This window comes from Bombus huntii, chromosome 9 (genome assembly GCF_024542735.1).
Source record: "Bombus huntii isolate Logan2020A chromosome 9, iyBomHunt1.1, whole genome shotgun sequence".
Lineage (NCBI taxonomy): Eukaryota > Metazoa > Arthropoda > Insecta > Hymenoptera > Apidae > Bombus > Bombus huntii.
Window position 1 is genome coordinate 16,765,225 of NC_066246.1, and position 16,802 is coordinate 16,782,026.

General features: G+C 42.7%; 1 protein-coding gene across 1 annotated transcript in view; it reads right to left on the reverse strand.

Moving 5' to 3' along the window:
- Positions 1-2,718: 2,718 nt before the first annotated feature.
- LOC126869711 (retinal homeobox protein Rx1-like) overlaps positions 2,719-16,802 on the reverse strand; it is a 45,051-nt gene continuing 30,967 nt past the window's right edge. Inside the window, exons 3-5 of the mRNA XM_050626590.1 lie at positions 6,644-6,741; positions 5,814-5,992; positions 2,719-5,476 (exon numbers count right to left, since the gene is read on the reverse strand). Coding sequence (XP_050482547.1) covers positions 5,313-5,476; positions 5,814-5,992; positions 6,644-6,741 — 441 coding nt within the window. The 3' untranslated portion in view covers positions 2,719-5,312. The remainder of the gene's footprint in view (positions 5,477-5,813; positions 5,993-6,643; positions 6,742-16,802) is intronic.

The window sequence follows — 16,802 nt, forward strand, 5'->3', positions numbered from 1 at the left end:
GATAATAATTCTATCTCAATTATAATTTGCTCTAGTCGCTGGCGAAGGATCGTGACAAACGACATTTTAGGAAATCAGATCTGCAAGCTCCGAGCTAAACTCAGGACGATGTGTAATGGTAGCCCAACATTCTCGACGGCTTGGTATCCATTTCCATCGTAGCCACCGAATTGTCTTCGGGACTGTTTGAGCATTCCGCCCCGTTGGTTTGGTGTTTCATTGATCTGCTTGGCCCTAAACTGGTCTTATTCGAGTCCCTTGTCGGTTCTTTACTTTGTCGAGGCAATAAGGTTAGGCAGGCTAGGCATCGAGCAATATTAGACAGACGAGGACGGTTCGCCCAGAATCTAGGTCCTCCTCGCCAGCTCGCTCTTTCAACTGACTCACCTAACCCCTCCAACCCATCCCCTTACCTGTCCCTAAACAAATTTAATAAAGCCACGATTTCCGTGCCAATTTCAGCCCTTAAAAGATTGCCGTAGAGACTGCCGCCTCCAATCTCGACGATGTCTCTTAACACGATATATACGTATTACCGACCGATGACCTCCAAGATAAATCAATTACCACGCAGGTTTCTTGGTTACGATGCAATCAAAAAACAAATAGTTCTTCGTGAACTTCTGGCAAAATTTGTCTTCTAAACGGGACTCTAATTCTAGTGTCATTATTATGAGACGGCAAGTGGCTGACGCGTTTAACTTGTTCTACTTACATAAACAATTATTGATGATTCACGTCGTTAAAACATCTTTGCATAATCGAGGTAATGCTATTAGCGAAATACTCGAGTCACAAGCTATAATTTAAATATCAGTAGTGATCGATCGCACAACAACAACAAGTCGCGTAACAAACGAATCAAATTTTAGAAGTAATTTTATAAATTTTAGAAAATTATTTACAAAATTGTAGAACTCGTATCTTGTCATTAATATTTATATCATTTACATTATTCACTAATATTGTTTAGTCGTAAATAACTGTGCAAGAATTTACGACATTAATTTTAATTCATTTTTTCAAGCTGTTACATTTTCTAAACGAACGCTCAATGTAGTCGAGCAAGTTAAGAAAATAACGTATTGTAATCATAATTGTTATTTGTCTGTCCATTGTCTCAGCCTGAAAAACAGAAGGAACTGAAAATACTATTTTCCCCTATCTTGTCTTTTCGATCTAAAGTCTCTGTTTGCCCTCTGTCTCGATTCATTCCTTAATTTTTCCACCGTGTCACATCCCCTAATTTTTCATCCGCGTGATACACACACACACTTTGAAATTTCCAACGAAAAATCCCGAGATAGAAAAGAGATTCAAGAGCACGCGGACGTACGCGATTTCACGGGGTTTCTTCCGTACAACTATATCACTGTCGGTAGCTCACTTCTCGGCCCCGAGAGTATTATTAGTCTTTGGAGTTAGGGAGTACGCATGGACTCGAATCTCCAGGCTCGCTCGCATGGTTAACTTCTGCAAACAGGAATTACCATTTTATTGGGCGAGTTCTGCCACCCTCTTACCGCCGTCCCCTTCCCAGCCGCCCTCTCTCTTTCACTCTTTCTCTCTCTCTCTCTCTCCCTCTCCTTCTCCCTCTCTTTCTCTCTCTCTCTCTCCCTCTCCCTCTCCCTCTCCCTCTCTTTCTCTCTCTCTCCCTGCTGCCGCACTTCACAGCGACCCCTAACGCGACGATTGGAATACCTAATCGTTCAGGGACCATTCAGCACCATTGTTTCAGCGAGCCGGCGTTGTTGGTGCTGTTAACGTCGAATCCTTTCACGCCCCGTCACCGCGCCCGCCCTCGCTTTTTTCCCCAGTCACCCTCGAAAAAGGTAACCAGCCAGAGCCGCGTCTCACCACCTCGCGCCTCCCGCTGATTTATGCAGTTTTTCAGATTTTCCGCTTTCACTTTTTTGTTTTCTATTATATTTTTCGCTCTTTTTATTTTTGTAGAAGCGGGTTGATCCTTTGTAGCCCCTGTGCACGATAGATGAGTTACGGGGTGGTAGACGCGTTTTTCGATTATGATTCTACCCCGCTGGTGGTTTGAGAATACTGTCGAGATCACGCTTTCGATTTTTAGGTGGCCAGAGTGGACTTGGCTTCGTTAGTTTTTTAATTGGAGACGTCAAATAGCGATTTACCGCTGTTCTCAGAGATTTATGTTGGAATTTTTTTCTTTGTTAAATTTTCGATAATTTGATTTCCTTATAAATTTGCGGTTTCTGTTGGACAGAAAAATATTACTCGATTGATTTCCAAATCCAAAGCGTTTTCATCAGCGAAACGAAATGCTATTTTTCTACATGCATTCAACTGTCAACACCCATTGCTAACTATACTAATCGAAACATTCGTACAGTGATTCTTAATAATTCTCTCGATTAGTTTTTATACTCTTTCACCAAAACGTTTCAGCTGCTAGAATTCACCAGGGCGGTTCTTCGATTTCAATTAAGTCGAAAGTAAGACGAACAATGAGGCGCGCGGCGCCAACTTGTCCCGGCATTCTCCGCGAAATTAATTAAGCCTTAATTGAAATCGTTCTTTGAAATGCTAATTCTTTAACAAATACGCGCGGCCGCGCGCGGAACAATTAAAAATCCGTGGCTCCTCTTTCCTCCCTTTCCCCTCCTCTCTGAAAATCGTCCCGCCTTTTTTCTTTGTGCGTTATTAACGCGTGTCCATCGAACGAAACGATCGATCAGAGGGACGAGTCCCTTAGAGGAGGCGCAGAAAAAGGAGAACGGGACGAAACCGGTCGATCGATGCGCTCGAAAAAAAGGAGCCGTTACAGACAGAAGGGAAAAAGGACATTTCATCAAGGGTTCTCGCAAAAACGTGCAATTTCATCGTGACCCAGGCGAATTTCCTCGATGCTCCGTGGTTTTCCGCTCTCGTAGAGCCAACGGGGAGGAAACGTCTGTTCAAACAAACATGTGGTATGATTAAATATGTACATCAAAGTTTATTTCATCACGAGCAGGTATATATACAAATAGACATTCGGGGGTGGGTAACTGTCTACGTTCTCTCTTCACCCTCTACTTAGTTTTCTCACGCCGCTTCATGGAAGCTGACTGGCAGACGAATCATCGTTACGTGAACACTTCGTATTGGAATCAAGTAGTTTGACGGATAAGACGATATTTATACGTTTCATCGAAATAAAGGAAATAGGGGACGAGTTACAGAAGTTGTAATATTTCAAAGACAACTGTTTCTGTATCTGCACACATTCATTTTCTATATATTAACATAAAATTGGTACTAAAGCCACTTTGACGTTTCTTTCTCCGATCAAGCCCTTTGATTCCACGGTAGATCTAGCCAGTCTCCTTCCAAGATCATCGTATCTGCATACCGTAATCGTTTATTACGTAACTATATGCACAATTCTTCGCCTTAACGTATTAATACTGCAGAATATTGTTTATGTCAAAATGCGTCGCCTCACTTCGGATCTTTTCGAATCTCTATGCTACAAGAAATATTGATCTAGTCTGTGAGGGTTCGCCGCAATAACTCGATCTGTTTCGATCGAGCGACTCGCTAACAAATTTTGGAAGAATCTCGCCTCGTTAAAAACAACACACTCGACGCTTTACGTTCATTCGATAATTAATCGAATGATCGTTCGCGCGAGCTATTTACGTTAGTTATTATTCTTCGCTCAATTTCTCATGGTCTCTCTCATCTACGTTTCGAATGAGTGGCAAGTGTCGTTCGTAAAATAGCAAATATTTTTTAGTCTCGTCAACGCTCGTTTCGCGCTCGTTCTATCCGAGGTACATGATTATCAAACAATTATGCTAATCGCATTTTCGATACAAGACCAGTTTACACCAGAAAACGATCGCTTCGACTGGCACGGGCCACTGACCCTTCGCGATTTGCACCGATTCATTTCGTCGACATAGCCATTTTGCATATTTGAACGCTCACTGAATCGACTCGAGCAACTCCCACTCCACTCACGTGATTCGTCTTGTTCTAATAATATTCCGTAATCCCGGGAAACGTACTTCGAACGCCTGATTCGAAGGAACATTTTCGGTTTTCGTGACACCATGATTAAGATTGAGATGGAAGTTTAAAGGATTTCAAGTACCGGACACTTTTTAAATTAACTGGTTTCCACCGGGTTGATTTTCAACTTTTGATTCATAGCTTTCGATGATCGGTACTTTGAGACTGCGAAGCTGGAAGTTATGCATCGTAGTGGTTTGCAAACCACATATAACCTTCCGACCGAAATTTTTGTTAACCATTAAATTTAGAACACGAGCGTAATAAATGTAAATTTCGAAATCGTGTTCTAAATTTGGCGAGCATTTAATTTCCAGTCGAAAGTACCGTCTACGTTCTTATCGTAACTCGTGACTTCGATGCCGAATCTTTACGTCACGAATCTATACATATTTCTCGTTTGAACGTGCCAGATCGTCAATCGCATCTCAGAACGCGCGCAAAATAAAACTTTTGTCCACACGGTTCGATTCGAACATCGTTTCTCGCGGTCTTTAACCTCGTTTAAAATTATACTTAATATATTACTTACTGAATTCGTATCGTTCAGGAAGTTAAGGGAGGGGATCCTTCGTGGCTCTCGAGCTAACTGAAACGAATCGTCTTTGCATCTTACAGCTATTCTCCATCCGCAACGCACTACGAAAAGTCTCTGAACCTTTTACTTTTCTCGTTTATTGCACTATAATCCTGAACTAGTTCATACACGGTACCAAAAAACCGACCATCCAATGGAACGGGACATTCGAGCTCGATACTTTTCGATAATCAAACATCTCCTCTTGCTGCTTTTTATCTGTCATCGCCGAGGGTACTCGAACGAACGGCTCCATCGTCCCGTATCAAAGAACGATATAACAAATTTGATTTATCAATCAGCTAGGGTAATAACTTGGCCCAACGAGAGAAAGACTAGCCTTCCCCTCCTCTCGTTCTCGATTACCACTGAAAATTAGTACTCGAACGCGTTAATCGTCCCTTTCTCTCGGCGAACGTTATTCGCTCTTGTACTCTTCGGCGTATTCGATAACCGATAAAACGGCTTCAACGTCGGGATAAAAACGACCAGTTCATGAAGTCGTCCACCGACCGTAGAAAGAGGGACGAGAGGAACGTATTTGTCGATCCGTCTGCCTGTTACCGGACAGTTTCTTCGTTCTGGAAGGATCCAGTCGCAGAGAAAGCGGTAGTTTCGCTTCTCGTCACGCCCGCGGTGTTAGAAGCGCGGCCACGGCCAGCCTGTACTTAGATTCATACTGCCTTCCTGGGTCGTACGTTAAACTTCAGACCATTTGCAATCCTTTGGTAATGCTCTCGACGTGCTCCTTAGCTCGCATTCTTAGAGCCTGGATGCTCGTTGTGCGCGGATCGTGTCCTGGAGGACTCGGTGGCGCTGCTGCAACGTGACCTCCGCTTCCTATGCTCGTCATTCCTCCGCTTAGGGTACCTGTCAACCGAGAAAATCATTTTTGTTTCATCTGGCGTTCGATTAATATCGTTATAAATTCTAATAAATACTATGAGTAGCAAAATCGAGTTCACATTTTCGTCTCAAACGAAAGCGGATCGATGCAACTTTATGTAATGATAAGCATAGAATGACGGAAATTTTAGTGTCGAAGTTGAGATCTTGAATCGATTTTTTCAAGTTAGAGAATGTCGTTGCTTAGAATTTAGGACACTAAATCTTGGAATTTCTCAAAAACTGTGCAGCAACGTTCAGTAGGTTCCGAAGTAAGTTTCTATAGCAATTTCAGAAAATATCGTTAGAATAATAATTTTACCTGGGACTGCGCTTCCAACGGCTCCGACGTTTGGTGGTGACGGCAGTCGTCTCGGAGACGTTAGATAACTGGGATATCCTGTGTGAGGTGCAGCCAGAAAGCCAGGAAGAGCGCTTAATAGACCTGGAGGAGTGAGCCAAGGATCTCCCGGTAGACCCAAAGCCGGGCCAGCTACGTTTCTGCAACGAAAACGATATATTTCAATCGATACGTTTATTCGCCAATTTATACATATATACATTAACCCAGATATGCTTGTCATGCTTCCAGAAAGTTAAATACGTACAAAATATATTCCCCGTCTGTTTCATTATTTTTGCAGTATAGTATAAACAACAGCGCTATCGGAATTTAATCGATACATTCGGTTTAAATCTTAAGCAAAGAGAAATATTATTTTGAAAAACTTTGTAAAAAAAAAGAAAGAAAAAGAATTGAAGAATATTTAGATTAATTATTATTTTATATGCAGGGTGATTGGTAAATGGTGGTACAAGCGGAAAGGGGGTGATTCTACGCGAAAAAAGAAGTCGAAAATATAGAATACAAATTTTTCGTTTGAGACTTTGTTTTCGAGAAAATCGACTTTGAATTTTCGCTCGGTACGCATGCACTTTATCACGTTTCGTTATAACGTTGTCTCGATGGAAAAATTTAGAAAAAAAAAAATAAAAAAAAATTTGTATTCTATATTTTCGACTTCTATTTTCGCGTAGAATCACCCCCTTTCCGCTTGTACCACCAGTTACCAACCACCCTGTATACATATATTACTCAGGAATATCTAAATTAATACTATAATAAATCATATACAATCATTGAAACGTTACCTCATATTGGCTGGATGATGGTATTCGCTGAGACCGAGTCTCGCGGCTTCCATCTTCTCCTGTCTACGCCATTTTGCTCGCCTATTCTGAAACCACACCTGAAACATAAAAACACGCAACCATTTATCATACATGCGCTACACGCTAAATGCAGCTTCGCTTTCGTATTTCGCGAGAAGTCGATCGCGAAAACGTTCGGTTTCGTGGCGATATAGCGAAACGAGGTTACATTCGCCATTCGTGTAACTTTCAACGGAAAGTCATGCATTCGAATCGTACGGTTTTGCCGTCGGAAACAGAGAGCGGCTACGTGAAAAGCAGCAAGTTCATCGTGAAGTTAGTAGTTGGAAAAATTCCTCTTACACGAATCGAATGTTGGGAGCTTTACGAAGAGCTTCGAAAGGAGAAGACAAGCCGCGAGCGAGAGTAGCCAGAAAATGGAGTTCCTTTGGCGAGTCACGATACCGTGCAGGCGAGAAAAGTGGCTAGCAAAGCTCTCTTATCCTCTTTCTCCGATTCCCATTCTTACACAACTCTCTTTCTCCCTCTTACCTTCTCACCCTAATCTTCTGTCTTTCTTAGTCTCATTCATCCACCCTATCCGTGGCATTCGTTTCTTCGAGTTGGCTGTCTTGCTCGCTCAGAAATGGAAAAGGAGAGTTGCGGAGAAATGTCTCTGGGCGGGGCGGTCCACCCCTGGAGGCAGCACGGGCCAAGAAAAGGAGGTAAGAAGAGAGCTCGTAGGGTGAGAAGAATCCGCGCGGGGACCACCCTTCTTCGACATCAAGAGAGTAACGAGGGTAACTGTGCGGGGCGAAATCGAAAGTGAGCGACGTGACGGCGCTCTCACCGATCCCAAGGTGGACCGAAAGAAGGGCAGGAGAGAAGAAACGCGGCACTCGTGACACTCGAGGAGGGAACGAAAAGGACGGTCGGCCATGTTGATTTCTTTATTGTAACATGGCTGCTGTTGGCAGCCCGCTAAAGTCTATCGCGATAAGTATCGGCTGCTGGCTTCTCGCCTTATGAATTATTCAGCGCCGCAGAGACACGCCGATACCCCCTATTCCGTTTTGATCCGTGACGAATGTACGGGAGCGAGGGAGAAAGTAAATTTCAAGAGGGAGACCAAGACGTGGAGAGAGGGAAACGTCGATGCGAACGATCGGTATGGACATCCTTTTTTTGGCTCTGCTCTGTGAAATCGCATCGTCACGTTTGCGTACGTTGCCATGCTCGCGCGTTCGTGCTCGTTGTGTACGAACAAATAATTGGCTCGTTAAGCATCGAAATACAAGATTTAAGCACTAAAGCAAAGTGCTGTAACACTCGTAGGTTTTTCGAAATTTAGGCAGAAACGTGGATACATTTGTTTTGGAATTCGAGAGACGCGAGAAACGTCGAGTATCCGAAACCGTGTTCCACTCGAACGACGCTTATCGAGTTTCATTTTCGAGAAATTCCGATCGTTTACACGACCGTCGGCTTCCATCGGCGCGTTTGGATACAACGAATAAACCAATCGGATTGGCGCGGGAATCTGCAGATCCTGAAATCGGATTTCCCAGCAAGACTTCCGTCGCAACGAATATCCTGCTCGTCTCCGGTGGGCCACGAGGAAACGCGCGTGCGTCTCCACACAAACTATATCCTATCTCGTCGTCGCCGTCCCACGTCGACCTAGACGATATCGTAGCATTTCTCTCTATCTCGTTTTATTGTGTAATCCACTTCATAATTTCCCGCTTAACTCCCTGAATTCTCTCGTCATCTCCCTACTATCTTTTCTCTCTCCTTCTCAATCTACTTCACTCCTTCCACATACCGTTTCGTTGCAACGAGGAGAAGTGTCGCGTTCGAATAATAAATAACGAATAAATTGAATGTCCCGTCGTCATCATCGTCGTCGTCGTCGTCGTCGTCGTCGTAGCAGACGATCGTGACGAAAGAGAAACGGCTAAAAATACGGAAGGAACGAGAGCATCCGTGTTAACGGGATAACTCTGGTAAAACAGCAATGTTAAAGGGGCGGAGGGGAACGGATATCGAGGCATTCCCGGGCTCATCAGGGCGATATTCCACTCTCGAGGACGAGAAGCAATTTTCTTTCCTGGCTCCGTAGATGAGGAAACGCCATGGACAAGATGCCACGTCGAAATGATGGGAAAATAAGCGAATTTCCCTTCGTATCTCTTATATATCCACTTCTTCCCGTCTTTCATCCTTCCACCGTCTTGTTTTCTCTCTTTGTTTCGCTATATATCCATCTTTCTCTCGGTCTCCACCCCCTCGAACAACGACGCCCGTCGTGTATATAAGAATCGTACCCTCCTTCTCTCTTCCCTTCTCTGCAGAAGGAAGGTGAGTTGCTCGTTGGTGGCCGGAATGCTTCGTCTATCCTTTCTTACTGTGTTTCTCTATCGCTCTCGTTCCTCTCTCGCGGAAATATAAAGAACAGGGCTAACGCGGCTTAACCATTTTAGGTCGTAAATTTATTAGAGTAGGTACTTCCATCTTCTCCATCTCCGACCCATCATTCTCCGCCCACCTTCTACGTTTCGCTCCTCATCCTTCGGCTTTCTTCTTTCTCGGCCAGTCAGCCGAGCCATCCGTCCGTCCATCCATCCATCCATCCATCCATCCACCCACCCACCACCTTCTCGATGCAGCGCGACGCTCCTCGGCAATGATATTGCCAAGGTAAACTCGCTTAGACGATTTAAATGCAAGAAAATTGGAATAAAATGGAAGTAATTTCGAGATTAAAATTGCACGTTGCGTTTGCCTGCGTGAACGCGGTCTGCCCGCGGGGTGCTCTTCCCAGAGCATCCACGACAACGGATTCTGCACGGAGAAAGCTGCTTTTTTCGGATTTGGTAGCTGTCGATAATTTAAAATTTCTTCGATCACTTGTTACATGCGTAGCATCTAGAACTTTAAACGCTTTATCGACAACGAACTTTTACTCCGAACAGCGACCTATTTTTGGGAACATTTTTAGAAGATGGAAAAGAACATCGATCGCTTCTATTTTAATTACTTTAAAAAACACAGTACGATTACCTTCCATAAATAGATCGCGACTTTCCATACACTCGTGCGAAATTCGAAGGAGCAAAGATACATGAAACATCCATGGTAGCATTCGCGTTGTAATATTTAGTGGGCGAAACAAATCTGTTTCGGAGCAAGACGTAATAAAGTTTTTTTGTTGGTAAAGACATCAACTGAGATATTAATCGAAACATTAAATAAAAAAGAATATATACATAGCTTTTAACTACAAAAGAACTACAATATTCTTCGCTATCAAGAACCGAGCGTCGTAACGATAAAAAGGAAATGATGGAACAACACGCACACATAGCTGAGATGTAATACACTACGATGGCTGCAGAGAGGTAACGGTTGCACGATTTTCGTTAACGATTTTCCCTTCCATTTCGCGCGCTGGTTACGCTCGAAACGCGGCCGAAATCACGTTCACGCCAAGCCCCGTTACTTTCGACAGAAAACCACTTTGCTAGGTTGGCGCGCTTTGCAGTTGGACCCGGAAAATCTCGGTCCCCGGTTTCGGGGAGAAAAGAAGCTAACAGAGTGGTCGTTTACAGGGAAATATCGACGTTAACGTCATTCAGGCGGCCGCGTAACAGCTTTCGTCGATCACTATCGCTATACGGTGACGAGACAAGCTCGTCGAGACCCGCGTATCGCGGCAAAAATCACTTTTCCATCCGGTTGTTGCCATTTCTTTCATCCCCCCTTCCTTATCCCAGCTATTCCCAATCATCCCGCCAAGTTCGAGAGCGCATCGTTCCGGGACGATGATCGCTTTATCCTTGCCGACGACCCACGAATTCGGATTAGCGCCGGTAAAAAGGTATTCGAGAGCCGCTCACGCCACGTCGAACTCATTGTCGTTCGTGCTGGTATTAACAGATTTCACCTATTGTTCGACTACTATGGTGGCCTTAAGTTTGCCGAAGGAGTTGCGAACTCGAAGAGGTGTCAGCGTGTGTTTCACGCGTCTGCGGTCTCGCGTTTGCTCTTTAGGTTGCAACTTTATACTATTTTCTGTCGCACCTTCTAGATAGTTCTCTGCAGGAAGCTCGCGAAACTTCAATTAATCGATGCCGCTTTTTGCAAATTTGTCAACTTTAACTCATATTTGGATCTAGGATTCAACGTTCGTTTGTTCAATTTTTTGTGCACGAATGACTTACACAGCTTTACTCGTAATGTCATCACTTTTCGCCACTTTTCAAGTTAGGATACTAGTCAGACTCGCGTCTCCTTCTATGCTCAATATGTATATTTCACGTCACGACAGTTTCATGCGAGTCGTAAGCTCGATACGCGGTTATCTTCGCTATATTCGTCCAATAAACTGTCTCGCACAATGGTGAGAAAATTATTATTACAAAGAAGATCAGTCTTTAGCAATCTACACATATACGATATATTTAATAACGAAAATAGTCATTGATTTTTTAAACTTTCTAAAGTGTCGTGAACCATACGGTTAAATAATAATCTAGATCTTGTACGTGAATATGTAATTATATATCCTAAACAAAAATTATAACTAAAGACAAAGCTCTATTTTGCAATAGAATTATACCTCAGCAAGCGCATAGAGATTGAGGGAAGATTCACACAAACAATGCATTCTCCCTACCACAGGTACTGTAAAACGGACCGGTGTTTCCAAATGCAAAAAAGGTACGTTGGATATCATTTATTTCTCCTTCGAGTATATTACAAGTTTATCAAAGCTCTATCGTGGACGTAGCGCGACACAGGAAAGGGATAGACGGGAGGCGGACACGTTTCGAATATAAGGCTAGATTCCGGTCCAAGGCACTGTGACCGTGGTATGCATAGAGAAGGGAGATGTTTGGAGAGGGTTGGAGTCTATTATTCAGCGTGCTTTTTATACCCCCCTCCCAGAAAACCACTCTCCTTCTCTACCCTCTAGTCCTATACTATTTCCCCCTTCTCCTTCGAGGCCCTGTCAAACTGTCGTGCAAATTCAATTCTATACAGTCGTTCTCATTTCGATTCGAGTCGAAGGCCGTGGCAGAAGCGTGCCGAGCAGAAAGGGCCAGCGCACAGCCTGGTCGTCTATGCACCCGCACTGCGGATACGTTCGAGGATAATTGACGATGCGGCGTGACTCGTGCAGCGTGCGAGTTAAATCAATTCCACCGGGTGGAGGGTGGTCAGTTTCTAGTTAAACGGAACGAGCTGGTTCGCTGATCGGTCCGACTTTCCTAAACGTTTTGATTTTCCACGTGATTTTCCGCCTATTCCCACGGCCATCCCGATCATCGCCTATATTTCTTTCTCGTTATCCAACGCGAATACTTTTTGCCTCCGATCGATTTCTAATTCGTGGATTTTGTGTTTTAAGCTGAGTATATAGGTTTTACACACGAGTTGTTCAGGAGCCAAATTTTGCAGTCAACTCCGGAAATTGAAAGATATAAACTCCATTTTCTCGAATTTATCTTGAAATTTATCTATTCTAAATTTGATATCGTATTCGTTCGTTCCTCGAGAATTGAATGTTAATCGCGCACTTGTGTCACGAAACTAAGTAATTGATAAAAAGTGGAGTTATTCAATTTGATCCCTGAAAGACCAGAATTTATTTAGATGTAAATAGGACAGAGATTTTTGTTTAAGTAGAGAATTTGTTTAAGTAGAGAGGGTTTGGAATTTGAAGGTAAACGTGTTAGTATAAAGGATGAGCGTCACTGGGAAACTCCTCCAATAAAGCCACCCCTGTCGTTGCGTGTAATCACCCTTAAACACTCCAACGCCCCGGTCTAACCCCAGCGTACTGCGATACAATACTAATGTGCTACAAATAACATCCCAAACACGAGGCGATTTCACTTCTACAATGAGGCTAAACGGTTCCATGTACGACAACGACGGATACGAAGGCATCGGATCGTTCGCTCGTTGTCGAGAGGATCCTTGTACACACCCGTTGCCGAACAATGAGCCTTGTTGTGCGTTTCTTTTCAAGGCAGATCATCGAGGATCGTTTTTGTCAGGAAGTCAATCGATGATGAAACTGTAGAAATTATGTGCATATATTTCCTGATTTCGTGGTAAGAAATACAATTGAGAATTCGATGTTTAACCCACACGTAGGCGATCAAAATGCTGCAGCTATCCAACAAATGCATAAAAAAGTTTGAAATTTTTGCATAAGTCGACGTAAAAATATATACAAAAAAATAGAAATTTAGCACGTGATATTATAAAAATATAGAGAAAAACATAGGAATATTCGATTTTAGAGATTTCTTGGAATTTCCTATATCTCGTCCATCTCAAATTTTTCAACAGTATTTGAATCAAGAGGATATAACCTATGGATTTTAAACTACAATTGCTAATCTATCGTATTTTTATTTATAACTCTTACAAATAGATGCAACAAACTTTTTGTATCTGTATATCCACGCTAAAGTTGACGAAAACATAGTATCTGATCGAAAGATAGACAATAGCAAAAAGTTTCACGATAAATTTATTAGATACTTAAAATTTTTAACGATGCCGGAGAGCCGTGTTTGCTTACGCTGTTCGCTGGTATTTATCGAGATCAAAAATAAACAAACGAATATTATGGTTATTTGATTAACTGTAAAGACGGAGAAAGAGAGAGAGAGAGAGAGAAAAGGGGAGACACGATTATGTAAAGTACCAAAACGATATTAATCGCGGTTAAACAGTCGCTTAATCGATGCGCTTAAAATTGTCCTACTTTGCTTTCCTGTTCTATTTGCGACCCGTTCCGCGCCATTTGTACAGTTGGTTCTTCTATCTTTTTAATGGCGAGTCAAGTACCGAGAATAAATGTTATTAATACGCCCCGAGAGGACGCGGTCTTTTCAGATAACAAAGGATTATTAGATTGCAGTTAATCTAAATATAGAAGGACGGAAAGTGAAGGCAAATGCTGGTATAATTCTAAAGGAAGAGGAAACCGTGCGAGCCAATGAGAATAATATACTGGCAATTACGTGCAAGGGGCTTGCTCAACGTTTCCTTTTCCTTTCTTTCCTTCGTATGCATTCCTCTCCTTCATTTTTTCGTTCAAGGATTATGAACGATCGACTTTCTCAATGATCGGAGAAACACGGAAGTGTCAAGAACACGAATCATGCCCTGAAATTCGATCCTTCTTATTAAGACCCTGTCGACGTCGAAAGAAAGAGGGGTTTAAATCGAACGCAGAATACAGGGGCTGGCCGTTACCGAGGCAAAAATAGTTCAAAGAACCTGTGAAAATTCTGCAGCTTTTCTGCTTAAGAAAATACCAATCGATTCTGGCATGTGTTAAGCATCTGTATACACGTTATTTCGATCAACACAGGTAACCTTTTAATCGTTACATTTACATACTACAAAATAGAATTACGCTTTAGTAATTACACTATATGTTCTACATTAGTAGACACATAATAATATTCTCGTTAGTATTATTCGTTTTGTTAAGATGTTCGTAAATATTAAAACTGGTTTCATACGAATAAGAGAATATTCATTGATCAGGATTTTGTACTTGTTCCAAAAGATTTAATACATTTACCAAAAGTAAAGTTTGTTGGAACTATTTACAAAAGTTGTAATAGAAACACAATAGATTAATAAGTATGTATTGAATTTCATAAATTGATTTAAATCCTATTAAAAAATTGGGTAAGGATTAAATGGATTCCAGGAGATTTCTGCAAGATCTGGATCTGAATTGTAAAATTCGAATCGTACATTTTGCAATACTTGCTATCTAAATATCACCGCTTGTATTAAGTTCTTTCTCTCTAATCAAATCTCCACAATTTAATCGTCCCCACACGAATGTAATTCTTACATTCACAATCGACACTTCTTTCGTTCGAGTTTACAAAAACCACCGAACATCCGGCACGAGCACAGCTATCAACGTTCTCGTTAATTAACCATCCTCCAAGTTATCCGGGCCGTTTGAACCGCAGTCGAATCGCGGCGAAATCAAAGCCAAGGATCCTTTATCCGACGGCAGAGCTCCGGCTGTCATCAGCCTCGTGGTCTCGTTTTAAAAAGTCGGTCACAATGCGAGGTGGCCGAGACAACGGGCCGCGCCAGACTCCGACCTAATCACGAGGGTGTATCGCGTGAATGAGCCCCGCAGAAATTCGGCAAATTAGCCTTATGGCCCTCGTATTTTGACACCGCGCGTTCATTGTCCCGCCGTGGACTCCCTTTCTCGCTTGCCAGCCGCGGAATCGGATTCAACTGAATGCACCCTTTGTCCGCGAACCTATTTACCAAGCAATATGCTCGTAACCCCGACACGAGACCGACTTCTCCCTTTTTTACTGGATACACCCAAAGACTTGGAATTTTCTCGATGGCTGCACGCGCACGTTGGACCGTTTCGCCGCCATTACGGAGAACCGACGATCACAATGTCGATCGACTTTCGCGGTTGTCTACCATTCTTATTCTTTATTTTTTTTTTCACCCTTATTTTTGAATGGAAAATTGCACAAAGAAAGGAATACGATTGTTCGTATACGGCACAAATGAGTAACAGGATGCCGCATCGTTGTAATGTTGTAACATTTGTGTACAAAATATGCGAAACGTAGTGTAGAAAATATCAATTTTCCAGGTTAACGGCGGACAAGTTTTCAAAAATCGCACCTACCATTCATTGACGCAGGAGTTTACGAAAAATATCGCTGTCAACGCGACTACAAAGGAAATTAACGGCTACCAACCGGTGAACCACCCCCGATTACGATAATTGGAAGCGGAGAACGGAGCAAAAAAGTGGAAAAACCGCGAGAACGGGCTGAATAAAGGAACTCTTGCGCAGCCGGGTGCAGCGTGGCTGCACGTGAAAATCCGTCGCCGATGTAATAACTCTAATAACTCGTAATAAAGCCCGGCTGGAGTCATATTAGCGTCAGGAGCACGCGTGGGCGCACAAAGGGCGGCCGCCCTCGACAAACACTGTGACTTTTGATGATTATTAACTTCACGGGCCAGCCACGTCGACCAGGAGATGAGTAACGGAGGGAAAAGGTGAAAGGGGAGAGGATCCGTAGGCCCTACACAGTAATCTGTTGCCCCGTAGGCTTTTCTAGTCCTGCTTTCTACCCTTCTCTTCTCCTTCCTCGTTTCACAGAGATCCCTATCTCACTCGCTCCCCCTTCGTCTCTCTGTTTCACCCTTGAAGAGCCAGTCAGCCCTCCTACTACCGCCTGGGAACCAAATTAATAGTTAGTTCTACTGGATATATCTCGAATTCGGTGTATTCCCCGGCGAGTGACCCACCAGCTTCCCTTTCCTTCCTCCTTGTCTCTGGCTGCGTTTGACATCGGTTACTCGTTAAAGGGCCGCGCGATATCTCGATCAAACGAACCTCTTGCGGCCCTCGAATGGGGTTAATTGAACGGGATCGCAGAATTGATAATTTACGGTGCCCTTTGCACTGACCAACAGTTCTTACTCGACTGTTTTCGGTAAACGAGTATGTATACACATATGTATAACATATGTATACACTCCCGGGAATTTAAATCGGACTATGGTCATATCCTAGTTTTTATGCAAAATTTAGTTCTCCTTAAGTTATTAGTGTATATATACATATGTATGTATAATATGTAAATAAGATCGTGGGCCATCTATTTAGAAAAATATGAGTGAAATAACATTTGAGAAGGCACAGAGATAAGACGAATATTCCCTTATTATCATACAATGCTATACGATTCTACTTATAGATACGAAATTATTTTATCATTTTCGTAATTGTAATGAATCTACGAGATGTAGCTAATCAGATCTAACTTCTTTCCGACAGCCTTTTCTTATAGCGATATTTATCAGCACTCATTACGATATTTGAAGAGGAGAATTAGCTCGCTAACTAGGTTCCATTCTTTCAATCATGCCCGTGTAAATACGAATGTCTATAAAAATCTATAGTGCAAGTAACATTCGAGAGAGATTACTTTTTGCCCGAAAGCATTGTTCTAAATTCCCTTCGTTGTGCAAACGCCGCTCTGTTATCTCTCTTCGGAGAACAAAGTTTTCTTCGTTTAAGAAAACGAAGGCTACTCAGATCGTTTATCTCTAGCCGATC